Below are 12,273 nucleotides of genomic sequence, written 5' to 3'. Positions count from 1 at the left end.
AAACATTTTTTTATGTGTACGCAGTTTTTTTATTAGAAACATGACATGCATTGTTTCTGGATAGCCCAATTTTTGTGATGCCTATATTGGTATCAAACTTTGAGATTACCTATTATCACTTAATTAACATCAGGTTAGGCAGTTGAACTCTTACTGTTGTCATCTATTGTAATGCCCATGTACATGTCTGAATTTCATGTGTGTGTGTCAAACAGCCTAGGAATAGCAAGACACTGATCCAACACTTGAGTGGAGAGGTTGTAGAAAACATTGGAAACACTATGCACCTATTGATTGGTACATACTATGAGTTCATAGAACAGAAACAGATTAGTACTCAGCAGCTTTCAAGCTTTGATGACTCTCGTGCTATGCAATGACGAAGTCCTCTACAGTGCCCTTCACTTTTATCAAAGCTTTTGGGAATTACCTAGAACTTAAATCCTAGAATCTGTGCATCACTGTTTTCTGTCCTATTCATCACATGATGAATTAATGTACAGTTCAGGTTCACTTGTCATAACTTTCTATTTAATAGCATTTATGTTATTAAAACTCACCTGGGCTAATACTTCAAATTCCTTTCTTCTTTTGTCAAAATTTATAAGACCATCAGCAACCGTGTCTGGTATAGCTGTATCTATCATTGTGAGATCAGTCAAAAATGTGCCAAGATATGGAATTGTCCCATGGCTTATACTCTGAAAGAGGAAGTAGACAAGTTTGTAGATGTAACACCACATAAAGATAATACAACTTTTCCAATTTTGTCCTAAAAACACACCAAACTGTAAACTACTAGGCACTCAATCATTTTCTTTCATACAACTTCAGATACATATCTCCAGATAGCAAACATTTTTTATTTACAAATTGGTGGTAAATCCAGGACAGAATACAATTACATGTGTGGCAGTAGATCATGATCACATTTGTATATACAGAGTGTGCTATTACAGTAGTATGTTTTATCAGAGAGGAATGTACATGAATGCTGCAAGATATGTCTGTAAGAAACATTCACTTTGATATTAAGCACATCCACATTTACAAATTGTTATTATGTGCAATTCCTGATTACTTCTCAACTGGTTCTGGGAAAAACAGGTGTCTTTTAGTGTCTTTTCATCATATATTATACAAGTTGTTATTCTACTGGAATAAATATTCTTCAGTTACTTGCACACATTGATCAGTAATTCTGCGATATATTTTTTTTTTCTTGCTTTTACTAGTTTTATTATTGACTACTGCTCTTCATTATCACATTGTGCACTATCACATTAGTACAGCCTTTTGTGAACACTTAATTATTTGTGGTATGCTAGATCAGTTTATTTTATCTTTCTTAGTGCTCTGCTTTATGATGTCGTGACAGGTAGCCTTATTATGTTTTTGTATGGCTTGTATGCACCGGATTTTGTATGGTGTGGTTCCCAAAGTAGCAATTTTCCTAATATTAAATGCAACTAATGAGAAAACATTTTTTCAAATATAAAATAGAAATGTTTTAGTACTCTGTCTTTGACTGTATATAGTGTTGCTTTATTCATCCCCCCCCCCCTCTCTCTCTCTCTCTCTCTCTCTCTCTTCATCATCTGGTTCATCTAAATCAGATTGTACATCAGAAAATACTTCTGTTGGAATAGAATTTAAATCATCTGGTGGTTCAGGAACCGGCATATCTACACCATGCCCTACTGGTCGAGTGGCAGACAGAAGGTTAGGGTAGCTTATTGCCTTCTTGTTTTTCGAATTATGACCAGTAATATCAACACTACGAAAGTAGAAATCATTGGAATAATTTCTTGGCTGCCTCCATATCATACAAACAGCAAATCTAAAGGCTTTTTTCTCCTTTTTGGACAATTTTCTTAGATCTTCAACGCACGCATAACATACCTTATGCAGCGCCCAAGATTTATCTTGATCACCAAGTTTAGATCCAAAGTATGATAGATAAATCTTTTTCACAAAGTCTGTAATGTTTCTTTGGTGTTTTTTAATCACAAATCTGCCACAAATATAACAAAAACAGTCAGCAGAATTTTTACAACCATGATTAGACATTGCACAGAGCACATGTACAGGAAACGGGAAAGTGAGGATAGGCTGACAGTAAACAAAACACCATCTGTTAACACAAAATATAGAATCGACCTCCTTTTGCCAGCAAATGTTTTTCAGCAAAGCTACCAACATCATCTACATTCATTACACCTCCTTTCTGAATTATTTTAACTATATAAAAGCTGTTAAATTCTTTTAAAAGTCGCTTAATTTAATAAATTTAACTATAAAATGTGAAGAAATGGTGGTTGATACAGTTTTTTTAAGTATCATATTTGGATTTCCCACCCTAAAAAGCATAATAATAAGGTATTTTCAGCAAAAAAGTTTTTCCATCATTGGCCTGTGTTGTTGACTACTATTATTTTGTACATCTATCATTGAAAGTTTTATAATTACTGTTACTTTTACTGTGGATGATAGAGGACATTTCCTACAGCTCAAGTGCTGGGATCAATGTCAAAAAATGCATCAAGAAGTGATGGGACTTCTTTTAGGGTTTTACTGACGTCCAGTAACCATCATAAGATTTAATGTGTGATATCACACCCACTGTGTAGCATATATTTACAAAGTCTGTGATGCAGTTGTCAATTGTTCTGAACAGGCAGCATTGTGATGATGGTTGCTATGAAGTTAACAAATCCACCAATAAGACTATGCTGAAAAGAGCTGATAAGCAGTTGTTAGCATCTTACTTATACAATGAACAGATTTCACTTATAGTCCAATCAAAATTACTTTGCAGCCGACATCTGTCAGTTGCCACTACAGTGTTGCCACATCGGCTGCCGTCTATTGCTCAGTTATAGGCAATACACAAATACAGTTGGTCCCTTCACAAAATAATGCTGTTAATGTGTAAAGCAGAACAACTTTGGAAGTAGCCCCTACGAGATACGATGAAAATGCAAGATGCTCTGTCAACAGTTGATTTTAAGTACCCACTGACTGAACTGCAGCATATGATGCATTTTGTAGCCCTGAATTTCAGCTCATGTTCTGACCTAACCACATCCTTGTTATGTGCAATGTATCCAAGAAAATGGCGATGAACAATCTGTGGCAGAACTAAGGTCATGATCACTCTCTCCACAGTGATTAAAGATAACCTCTATGAGCAAACGCAAGAAAGAAAAAAATTCAGTTTCAACACTAGAGGCCAACTGCAATTTCTTGCATCATTGGTTACCTGAGACTGACCTCACATTGGCTACACAAGTGGCTGTGTTACCAACCAATGAGCAGTTCTAATTGCACTTGGTAGGTGATTATAGGCAACACAGCAGAGTCCAAATGAAAAAAAGAATGATAGGATGAAAAAATAAGAGCAAGTAAAAAAAGACAGTATAATGATGAAAATGATGCTGCAAAGTATTCAAAATTAAAAATTACATTTAAACTAATTAATTGAATAAAAATAACAAAAAATCACTGTACCTGGCGAGATCTGAACTTATAATCTTCTACATGGTAGGTTTATGTGCTAACGACTGCACTACACCAGTCCTCCGCATTATGGTGATATATTTATCACTCTGATAGCCCAGTTACAATGACGATTTGTAGCCTTCAAGAATTTGGCTTCACGCAATGCTATGCAAAGCTTGTCTAATGTAAGCCATTTCTGTGCTTATAATAACTGTATATGTGATGCTGAATGCCATCTTTTGCAAAAGGATCCAGAAGTGGTTGGTTAGTGCTGTGTATAAAACATGTGTATGTTGTGGCAGTATGGCAACAGCGAATGATTCAGGCATGATGAAAACCACACTGATTGGAGGAAACCAGTTCCAACCCTTGAAGGGTCAACTATCAGGTAATTTTAATTGGACTATAGTTCCAATATGATGGAGGTAGAGGAATTATAGGTAATGTTTAAACTGATTGTAAATTGTGCTTTGAAGTAGTATGTGCCAAGTAAGTGGATTAAGGATGTAAAGATCCACTGTGGTTTAATATCAAAATTTGAATTACTGAGGAAGCTGAGTGTTATAACCTTTAATCACCAATAATTGCGTGGATATTCAAACACACTCACTTAGAAACAATAGCTGGTTACATGATAACAACTTAGTATCTCTTATTCGACTGCCGTGCCGTGACATGCGGCCGGCGCCGTTCGTAGCTAGGTGGCGCTCCCACGCTCAGCCGAGTTCCGGAGCGCCTCTATCGCTGTTTGCGCATACTGTCGTGGCGGCACTGTTAAATGTCGTGGCACTGTCACAACACTTTTCCCCCCCTTGAAAAAAAAAAAAAAAAACACTCACTTCCTTGGAGACATGGACAGTGCGGAGACATCCATGGCCTCTTGTGAGGTCCTGAGAAGATCCTGCGGAGAGACACGAGAGTATGGTCGAAAATGTCCAGGACAGAGGCTCGTGCGTGGAACGTGCCTCCTGGACGAGATGATGGGTGAAAACTCCAGAGCAGCATCCATAGGTGTCGTGGACCTGGGGGTGTGCTCCAGCGAGATGGGTCCCGGAGAAGGCGGCGTCGCGACTGGGGCCAGTTCCGGCATACTCGGAAGCAGTAGCGACGTCGGCTGCATCAACACGTACGGTAGATCAGCAGCAGAGATAGGACTGGCTTCTCGGGCTGCTGGAGGCGAAGGAAGGGGCAGTGGCACCGGCGTGGCCACCACTTGTGGGCGCATCTGGTCGTAATGGCGAACGACCATGCCGTCGTCCGTACGTATTTCACAAAGCCGGCGGCCGAGAAGAGCCTTGACCACCCCTGGAATCCATTTAGGGCGAGATCCATACCCTCGTGCCCACACGTCGGTGCCCACCGAGTATTTTCCCGCACTAGGGGACACAGCACAAGGCCTGACAGGGTGAAGCAGGTGCAGTAGAGTGCGCGGTTGGTGGCCATGCAAGAGTTCGGCAGGGCTCCGATCACCCAGAGGCGTGAAGTGATAAGAACTCAGAAATTGCGGCAGAGCATCATCTGTGGAAAAATCACTAAGGAATTTTTTCATCTGGCTTTTGAAAGTGCGGACAAGGCGCTCAACCTCCCCATTCGATTGCGGATGGAAGGGCGGTGCTGTAACATGATGCATCCCTTGTCCAGTACAAAAATGACGGAAAGCCTGCGAAGAGAACTGAGGGCCATTGTCCACGATGATCGTGGATGGAAGACCTTCTAGCGCAAAGATTTTGGACAAAGCCAGCATCGTCGCCGCAGTGGTGGGCGACGGACATCGAACAACAAACGGAAACTTCGAGAAGGCGTCAATCAACAGTAGCCAATAAGTACCAAGGAAGGGCTGGCAAAGTCAGCGTGCACCCGTTCCCATGGCTGCAACATGCGGCCAGCGCCGTTTGTAGCTAGGTGGTGCTCCCGCACTCAGCCGAGTTGCGGAGCGCCTCTATCGCCGTTTGCACGTACTGTCGTGGCGGCACTGTTAAATGTCGTGGCACTGTCACAGCACAGATTGTAGCACTCTTGGTTTAAAAGTAAATGTGGAAATAGTGGAAATATTGACAGGCGGAAGTTATTAAAAATTCATGCACCTAAAAAAAAAAGAACCTTACACCATCATGCCTTAGGATAAGATTTCACCAAAAACCTGAAAAAATTTTGGTCCTACATAAAATCACTATGCTGTCCAATCATTTGTTAACCAGTCTGGTGTAACAGTAGAAGACAATAAAAGGATAGCTGAAATTCTAAATTTTTCGTTCAAGAAATTTTTCACATACATACTGTTGTCTTATGAGATTTGAAACTGTGATCTTCTATGTGAACAGATTCCCATAAAAGTCACCCAGATTCCTATAATGGTCGCACAGATTCCTGTATGGAAGACATCGTAATGGGTGCAGAGAAGCAACAGAAAGATTTGAAAACAAATAAGTCACCAAGTCTGGATGGAGTCCAAATTCAGTTTTACAGAAAGTACTCTGCTGCACTGGCCTCTTACTTAGCTCGCATTCATCACAAATCTTTCGCCCAGCAAAAAGTGCCAAGCAACTGAGGAAAAATCCAGGTGACTCTTTAATATAAGAAGGGTAAAAGAAAGGACCCACAAAATTACAGACCAATGTCACTTTGCAGCAGAATTCTTATACATATTCTAAGTCTGAATATAATAAATTTTTTCTTTCCACAAATCTGAACAGATTTAAAAAGCATAACTCAGACAGAACTCAGGTTGCCCTTTTCTTGCACAGTATCCTGCAAACCATGGATGAAGGGCAACAGTCAGATTCCCTATTCAGATATTTCTGGAAATCATTTGATGTGGTGCCCCACATACATAACAGGTTCCCAAATATTAGAGTGGCTGAAATACTTCTTAAGAAATAGAAACCAGTAAATTGTTCCTCAGAGACAAGGGTACTGAGAAGAGTGGACCAGGGAAGTGTGACAGGACTGTTCTTATTCTCTATACATAAAGTTATTCGATTGATGAGCAGCCACCTGTTTGCTGATGACACTGCAGTATATGGCAAAGTAACGTTGTTGAGTGATTATAGAAGGATATGCATTGACTTCAACAGAATTTTTATTTAGTGTGATGAATGACAGCTTTCTCTTAATGTAGAAAAATGTAAGTTAATGCAGATGACTGAGAAAAAAAATCCTATTATGCTCAAATAAGTGGTTCAGTGGGATGTACCCTCCGCCATGCACCTCATGGTGATTTGCGGAGTGTAGCTGTAGATGTGTATAAACATAGCATTGCAAATCTATGAAATATACGAAATGAAATGAGCACATAAAGATAGTAGTACGGAACTACAATTTATTGGGAGAATTTTAGGAAAGTGTAGCTCTTCTATAAAGGACTTGTGGATCCATTCTGAGTACTGCTTGAGTGTTTGTTATCCTCACCAGATTGGATTAAAGCAAAGTATTGTAGCAATTCAGAGGTGTGCTGATGGATTTGTTACCAGTATTTTTGAATGACCTGCAAGTATTACAGAGATACCTTGTGAACCCAAATGGGAAACCTGGATTGAAGACACTGTTCTTCTCACAAAACAGTACTGAGAAAATTTAGAGCACCAAAATCTGCAACTGACAGCAGAATGATCCTGCTCAGCAAACATATGTTTTGCTTAAGGACTGTTAAGGCAATGTAAGAGAAATTAAGGCTCATAGAGGCGTACAGACCTTCGCTTTTCCAATCAATCAATTTGTAAGTTCGATGGAAAGGGAATGACTAGAAGTGGTACAAGGTACCCTCCACCATGCACTACACAGTGGCTTGCTGAGTATCACTTGGACTTGTGCATACCATGCTGTTACTAATTAGTGGCAGGTGGTTCTATGGAGTGGTGATCATGGTTCAACATGTGGCATTCCGAATGTTTAGTCTGGTCTAGGTGGATGCTCAATGAATAATATTTACACGAGCTTTGCATATTTTGGGAACAGTTTTCAGTTGGACATTTTCTGTATCGGCAGAGTATGTCCTTGTCTCTGCAACTACAACAATTACAATGGGCTTCAAAGAAAAATGAATGTGTATGCTAGAGTGGCTTTTTGAAGTCTCTGGAATATATTTGGTGTCTGTTAGAATAGTGGCTATTAATTTGGAGTCATAAAACCCACAGCAGCATGAGAGAATTTGAGGGATCCACCACTCTCATTGTGAGTCTATAAGAACTAGTTTGTTGAGCAAATATATTCAAATGTTTGTTTCTGCTAACACCAGCTAATGGTCAATATAGCTTTTAATATTGGACAATGCGTTGGCCCTATTCTTTTATATCAAAAGAAATATTGTGTGTTTTCACCATTGTCTCCACAGTATATTGATTCAATAAAAAGAAATAAAATTTCTGAAAAAGACATTTGACAAAATTCTGTGTTTAATAACATTTTATTAAAACTGTTTTTATTCATTTTATCCTGAACTGACACACGAAGTGTCAAACGAGAAATATTCTACAAGGATTTACCTTCCACTTGAGCCCCAACAAATGAGTTTATTACTAGAGAACTGAAAATATTGCCATTTAAATGCAGAAATAGAGTTTTAACTTTTATGGTCACTAGACTGGGAAAGGTTAGCTAACATGTTGATTCATCTCTGAATCAGTCCTTTGCTCACGAAAGGACATGGAAAAGTGGTAACTCATTGGCTTCTTGTCCTCCTGAAATTATCCTGTTTGCTCTAGTTAATTGTTTGACACTTGTGTATTTTTAACTTTGTGGTTGGTTGCCCTTCTTGCAGCCACAGCCATCAGTTAACTCTTACAGGATGTGCCACCTGCCTCTAAATCATGTAAGTTAATTTTGTGTGTTCCATTATATCTCTGTAGAACAGAGACTTGTCTCCAGGTTGAGAAAGATATAGCCATGATGTGCTGCTTGTGAGAAGGCAACTGTCGGTGGAGTGGATTGCTGTAATTTACATGGACCCTAGCCCACTCATCCCACCCAGGAGTGAGCTGGTCAACTTGGTTGCAGAATTAGAGACAGAGGTCTGAGGAATAAACTTACAGATAGTGGTCTTTTTTATGACTCAGATGTTTTGCACATTGACCTTAACTCTAAAACTTTTTGTCAGAGCTGAAAGTCAAGAATAATGTTTCTAATCAAGAGTAATATAAAAAACAAAACCAGTGCAAACACCGAGTGTGGACAGGTATTTGTATGTGTGTCTCTATACTTATTAATGCATATGTGAACTACTGTATTACCATGAAATCTTTTGGATTCAAATGCTAGACTACAATTCACCATTAGTAAGATGATGTAATACTGCTGAAACATACTCCACTATTATTATGCTGCCGCTGGATTACTTTTTGTAACTGCCTGTCATTTTCACCAACTGTGTCAGCAAATTTTGCTGTTCCTTCTCGCATAAGTAGTTCACGCTGAGCCCACTGATTATTATCCTCACTAAATATCCTGGCTAGTTCTTCAAACAGTTCCACCTGCAAGAAACAAACCAAAAAACTTCAAGTATGACATTAAATTTAGAAGCTCACCGAGTCAGACAGTAAAAATGTCAATAAAATTTGTGAAGATGGTGCTGTATAGCTACTAAGTACTTAAGGAATGTCTTAGTTCACTACCAAGGGCTGCATACACAATTATTCATTATATTCGGTTTCAATCCTTAGATCAACATTAGGAAGCTTAAAGACATTTTAAACAGCTTACATGGTGATATAAAACTTAAGGCACCAAAAAGCATAAAATTCATCATAAAGTAAGTGTTACCTGCTAAATAGTAAAATATGTTACATTGTCAATAATTAAATGTACCAAACTCACTTTTCCTTTGTTCTGTATATACAGTCAGGCAAAACTCCTTGCCTCATTAAATTATTCCATTAACTCAGCTGAAGCATTTGATTGCTTCGGTTGACAATAATAGCTTTTCATTGTATGTCATAATATAAGGGCTGTTCAATAAAGAATGTTCACAACTTTTTTTTGACAACATACCTTTACACATCCTCATAATTTTGATGGTCCTTCTCAAAGCAGTCTCCCATGAATGCAATGCACTTGTCCCAGCATTTCTGCCAATCTTCAAATACACGCTGGATATAATTTTTTGAGAGGTCCTTCAAAATCACCTCCACAGCCTTCACCACTGTGATTGATAATGCCTCCCTTGAAGGCGTTTCTTCATGTTAGGGAATAGAAGAAAGTCACATGGGGCTAAATCCAGACTATAGGGAGGGTGAGGGATGCACTTCACGTTGATTTTTTTAAGATATTCAGCAGCAGCATTGGCAATATGTGGCCACACATTATCGTGGTGCAGCATCCAGCTGATAAACCATTCCATGAATATCAAAGAATGAGATGACCACAACTTTCCCAGCAGAAGTAACCACTTTTGCTTTTCTGGGGGTTAGTAATGAAGGGCATTTCCACATGGAGCTTTGCTGTTTGCTCTCAGGATCAAAATGGTTTCATCTGCAGTGATTATATTTGAAAGAAACTCTGGATCTTCCTCTAACATCAGTCTTAACTACATGCGGACCTGCATGCAAATGTCCTTCTTGTTCAGGAATCAACAGCCTTGGAACCCATCGTGCACAAACACACGTCACGTGTAATTTTTCTGTCACCAGCATGTGGGTGGCACCCAATGAAATGTTCAGTCTTTCAGAAAGTGATCTTAAGGTAATTTGTCGATTCTCTCTCACAATAACAGCAGCGGTGTTGATGTTTTCTTCCATAAGAGCAGTAACTGGAATACTGGGTCCACCTTCCTTTGAAATTGATTGTCTCCCCTCTTTAAACATTTTGAACCACCTTTTAGTTGTGCTGTAGGGAAGAATAGACTCTCATAGGTCTCCTGTAACACTGTATAGGCCTCAGCTGAAGATTTGTTCAGACGAAAGCAGAATTTCAAAGCCGCATATTGTTCCTCGCATGTTACCTCCATTGCAGCAGTAGGCAATACTGAACATGTCTGACATTGCGTGCCTCACACAGGTGGGAACCAGGAGTCCCAACAATGAAACTACTATGGTGTGTTTGTTGCACATTAAGCTAACAGAATATCACGAGATTAAACTTTAGCGTGAAAAATTATGATCATTCTTTACTGAACAGCCCTCATATGTTAACATCTACACTTTCGAGAGGACCTTTGTTTTCACACCTCAGTATTATCTCAGCACACCGGGATCCACTACAAAACAAAATATTCTCAAATGAAAACCAGTGACACAGTTATTCATTAGGACCTGCCTACTAGTTTTTTTGTATGAAAGCAATGAACTCATCTGTTACAAATAATCCACAGCATTCTCAATCTACATGGTGCTTTCAGTTCTATGTCAGATCTTCTGAAACCTTTGGACTTTATTTCATATTTTGATCACCCACAGTAGTAGAGTCACTCTGTAGGCACACAGACACACAGACACACATACACACACACACACACACACACACACACACACACACACACACACACAAAAGAAAAAAAAACCCTGTGTGCCAAACAATCTAGATCCTTGGAAGCATCTTTGAGAAACTTTTGGAAAAAAAGTGTAACTCTGTTACAGACATTTCATTGATTTGTTTTACATGGTGCATTCCTATATATAACAATGGGCTACTAATATGAGAAGATATGATAATTGTAAGTCTGTAAAATACAGTTACTTGAATTACTTTTACAACACCTTCTGAATGACCCTTCTTATAAGTGTTTTAGCTCATCTAATTTTCCTTCAGTATCTTTCTTGAGAGCTGTAATAGCCAGTGTTTGTTGTAAACTAATCTGATCAATAAGGCACTTTAATTCTTTTACAATAAGGCAGTTACATGATCACATGCTACAACACAAAGTAATAATTAAAGTTACTATACCTTCTCCCTGGGTAGAAGCTGCCATGATTTCTGCAGTCTATACACAGGATTTGACTGTAGCCCAGAAATGATTGCTTTTAATGATGAGAAATTTTTCAGTATTCTTAACTCCTGAAAATAAAGGAAACATTTTTATTTAGAAATTTTGTCACTGATGATAATTCAGCTGGTGTTAATATGAAGACAATGTGTCAGAAACTATAACAAGAAACTGAAAAGAGTGCACATTGATTGAAATTGTAATACTACTGTTAAATTTAATTTTTCTTAGAAAATATTTGAGAAAATGATTATAAGCTACTGTTAAAAAGGTAAAATTGTCCTCAATTTGAGAGGTGGTCAGGTATGGTCCTAATGGAGATGGCATGCCTTTGACTTTCTCCGAACTGACTTACTCGTCCAGTTAAAGGGGACTTACATTTAAACATGGTCTCTTAAGCACAGTAGGATTTCACATTTCTCACATTAATAAATCATTGCCACAGTCGAAAGAGACGATACAAACTGAGGACCACATACCAGACCTTTGGATTTATAGTCTTACTCTTACTCACAGAATCATCATCGTGCACTAAAGTGACTATAAAAGAGTATACAGTCCTAAAAACAAAGAGTACCTCTATTTACTAGATTTAACAGGCATGAGCAAAAACAGCAGATGGCAGAAGTGGGTTTCAGTAGAGTAGTCAGTCATGGCCTCAATTCCAGATAGAGACAGCATGACATGACAAGAGGGATGTAAACAATGAAATTTTCAAATCATGTCAAAGGGAACACAGGGCACAGCTGGAAAATTTAAGGTAACCAAAGTTTTAGAAACAAAAAATTGTGCTCCTCAAAAAATAGAGAAAGGTTGAAACTTCCTGGCAGATTAAAACTGTGTGCCGGACCGAGACTCGA

At 38.7% G+C, this 12,273-nt stretch overlaps 1 protein-coding gene across 2 annotated transcripts in view; it reads right to left on the bottom strand.

The window, feature by feature from the left end:
* Positions 1–12,273, bottom strand: part of LOC124615461 (ral guanine nucleotide dissociation stimulator-like 1) — a 558,067-nt gene that overhangs the window by 31,291 nt on the left and 514,503 nt on the right. For both annotated transcript variants that reach the window (XM_047143368.1, XM_047143367.1), the window contains exons 8-10: positions 11,374–11,484; positions 8,802–8,966; positions 561–701 (exon numbers count right to left, since the gene is read on the bottom strand). In XM_047143368.1, the coding sequence (XP_046999324.1) occupies positions 561–701; positions 8,802–8,966; positions 11,374–11,484 (417 nt within the window). The remainder of the gene's footprint in view (positions 1–560; positions 702–8,801; positions 8,967–11,373; positions 11,485–12,273) is intronic.

The sequence above is a fragment of the Schistocerca americana genome, chromosome 5 (assembly GCF_021461395.2).
Source record: "Schistocerca americana isolate TAMUIC-IGC-003095 chromosome 5, iqSchAmer2.1, whole genome shotgun sequence".
Classification (NCBI taxonomy): domain Eukaryota; kingdom Metazoa; phylum Arthropoda; class Insecta; order Orthoptera; family Acrididae; genus Schistocerca; species Schistocerca americana.
The sequence above is the reverse complement of the archived record's forward strand: the minus strand, read 5'-3'. Positions and strand labels throughout refer to the sequence as shown.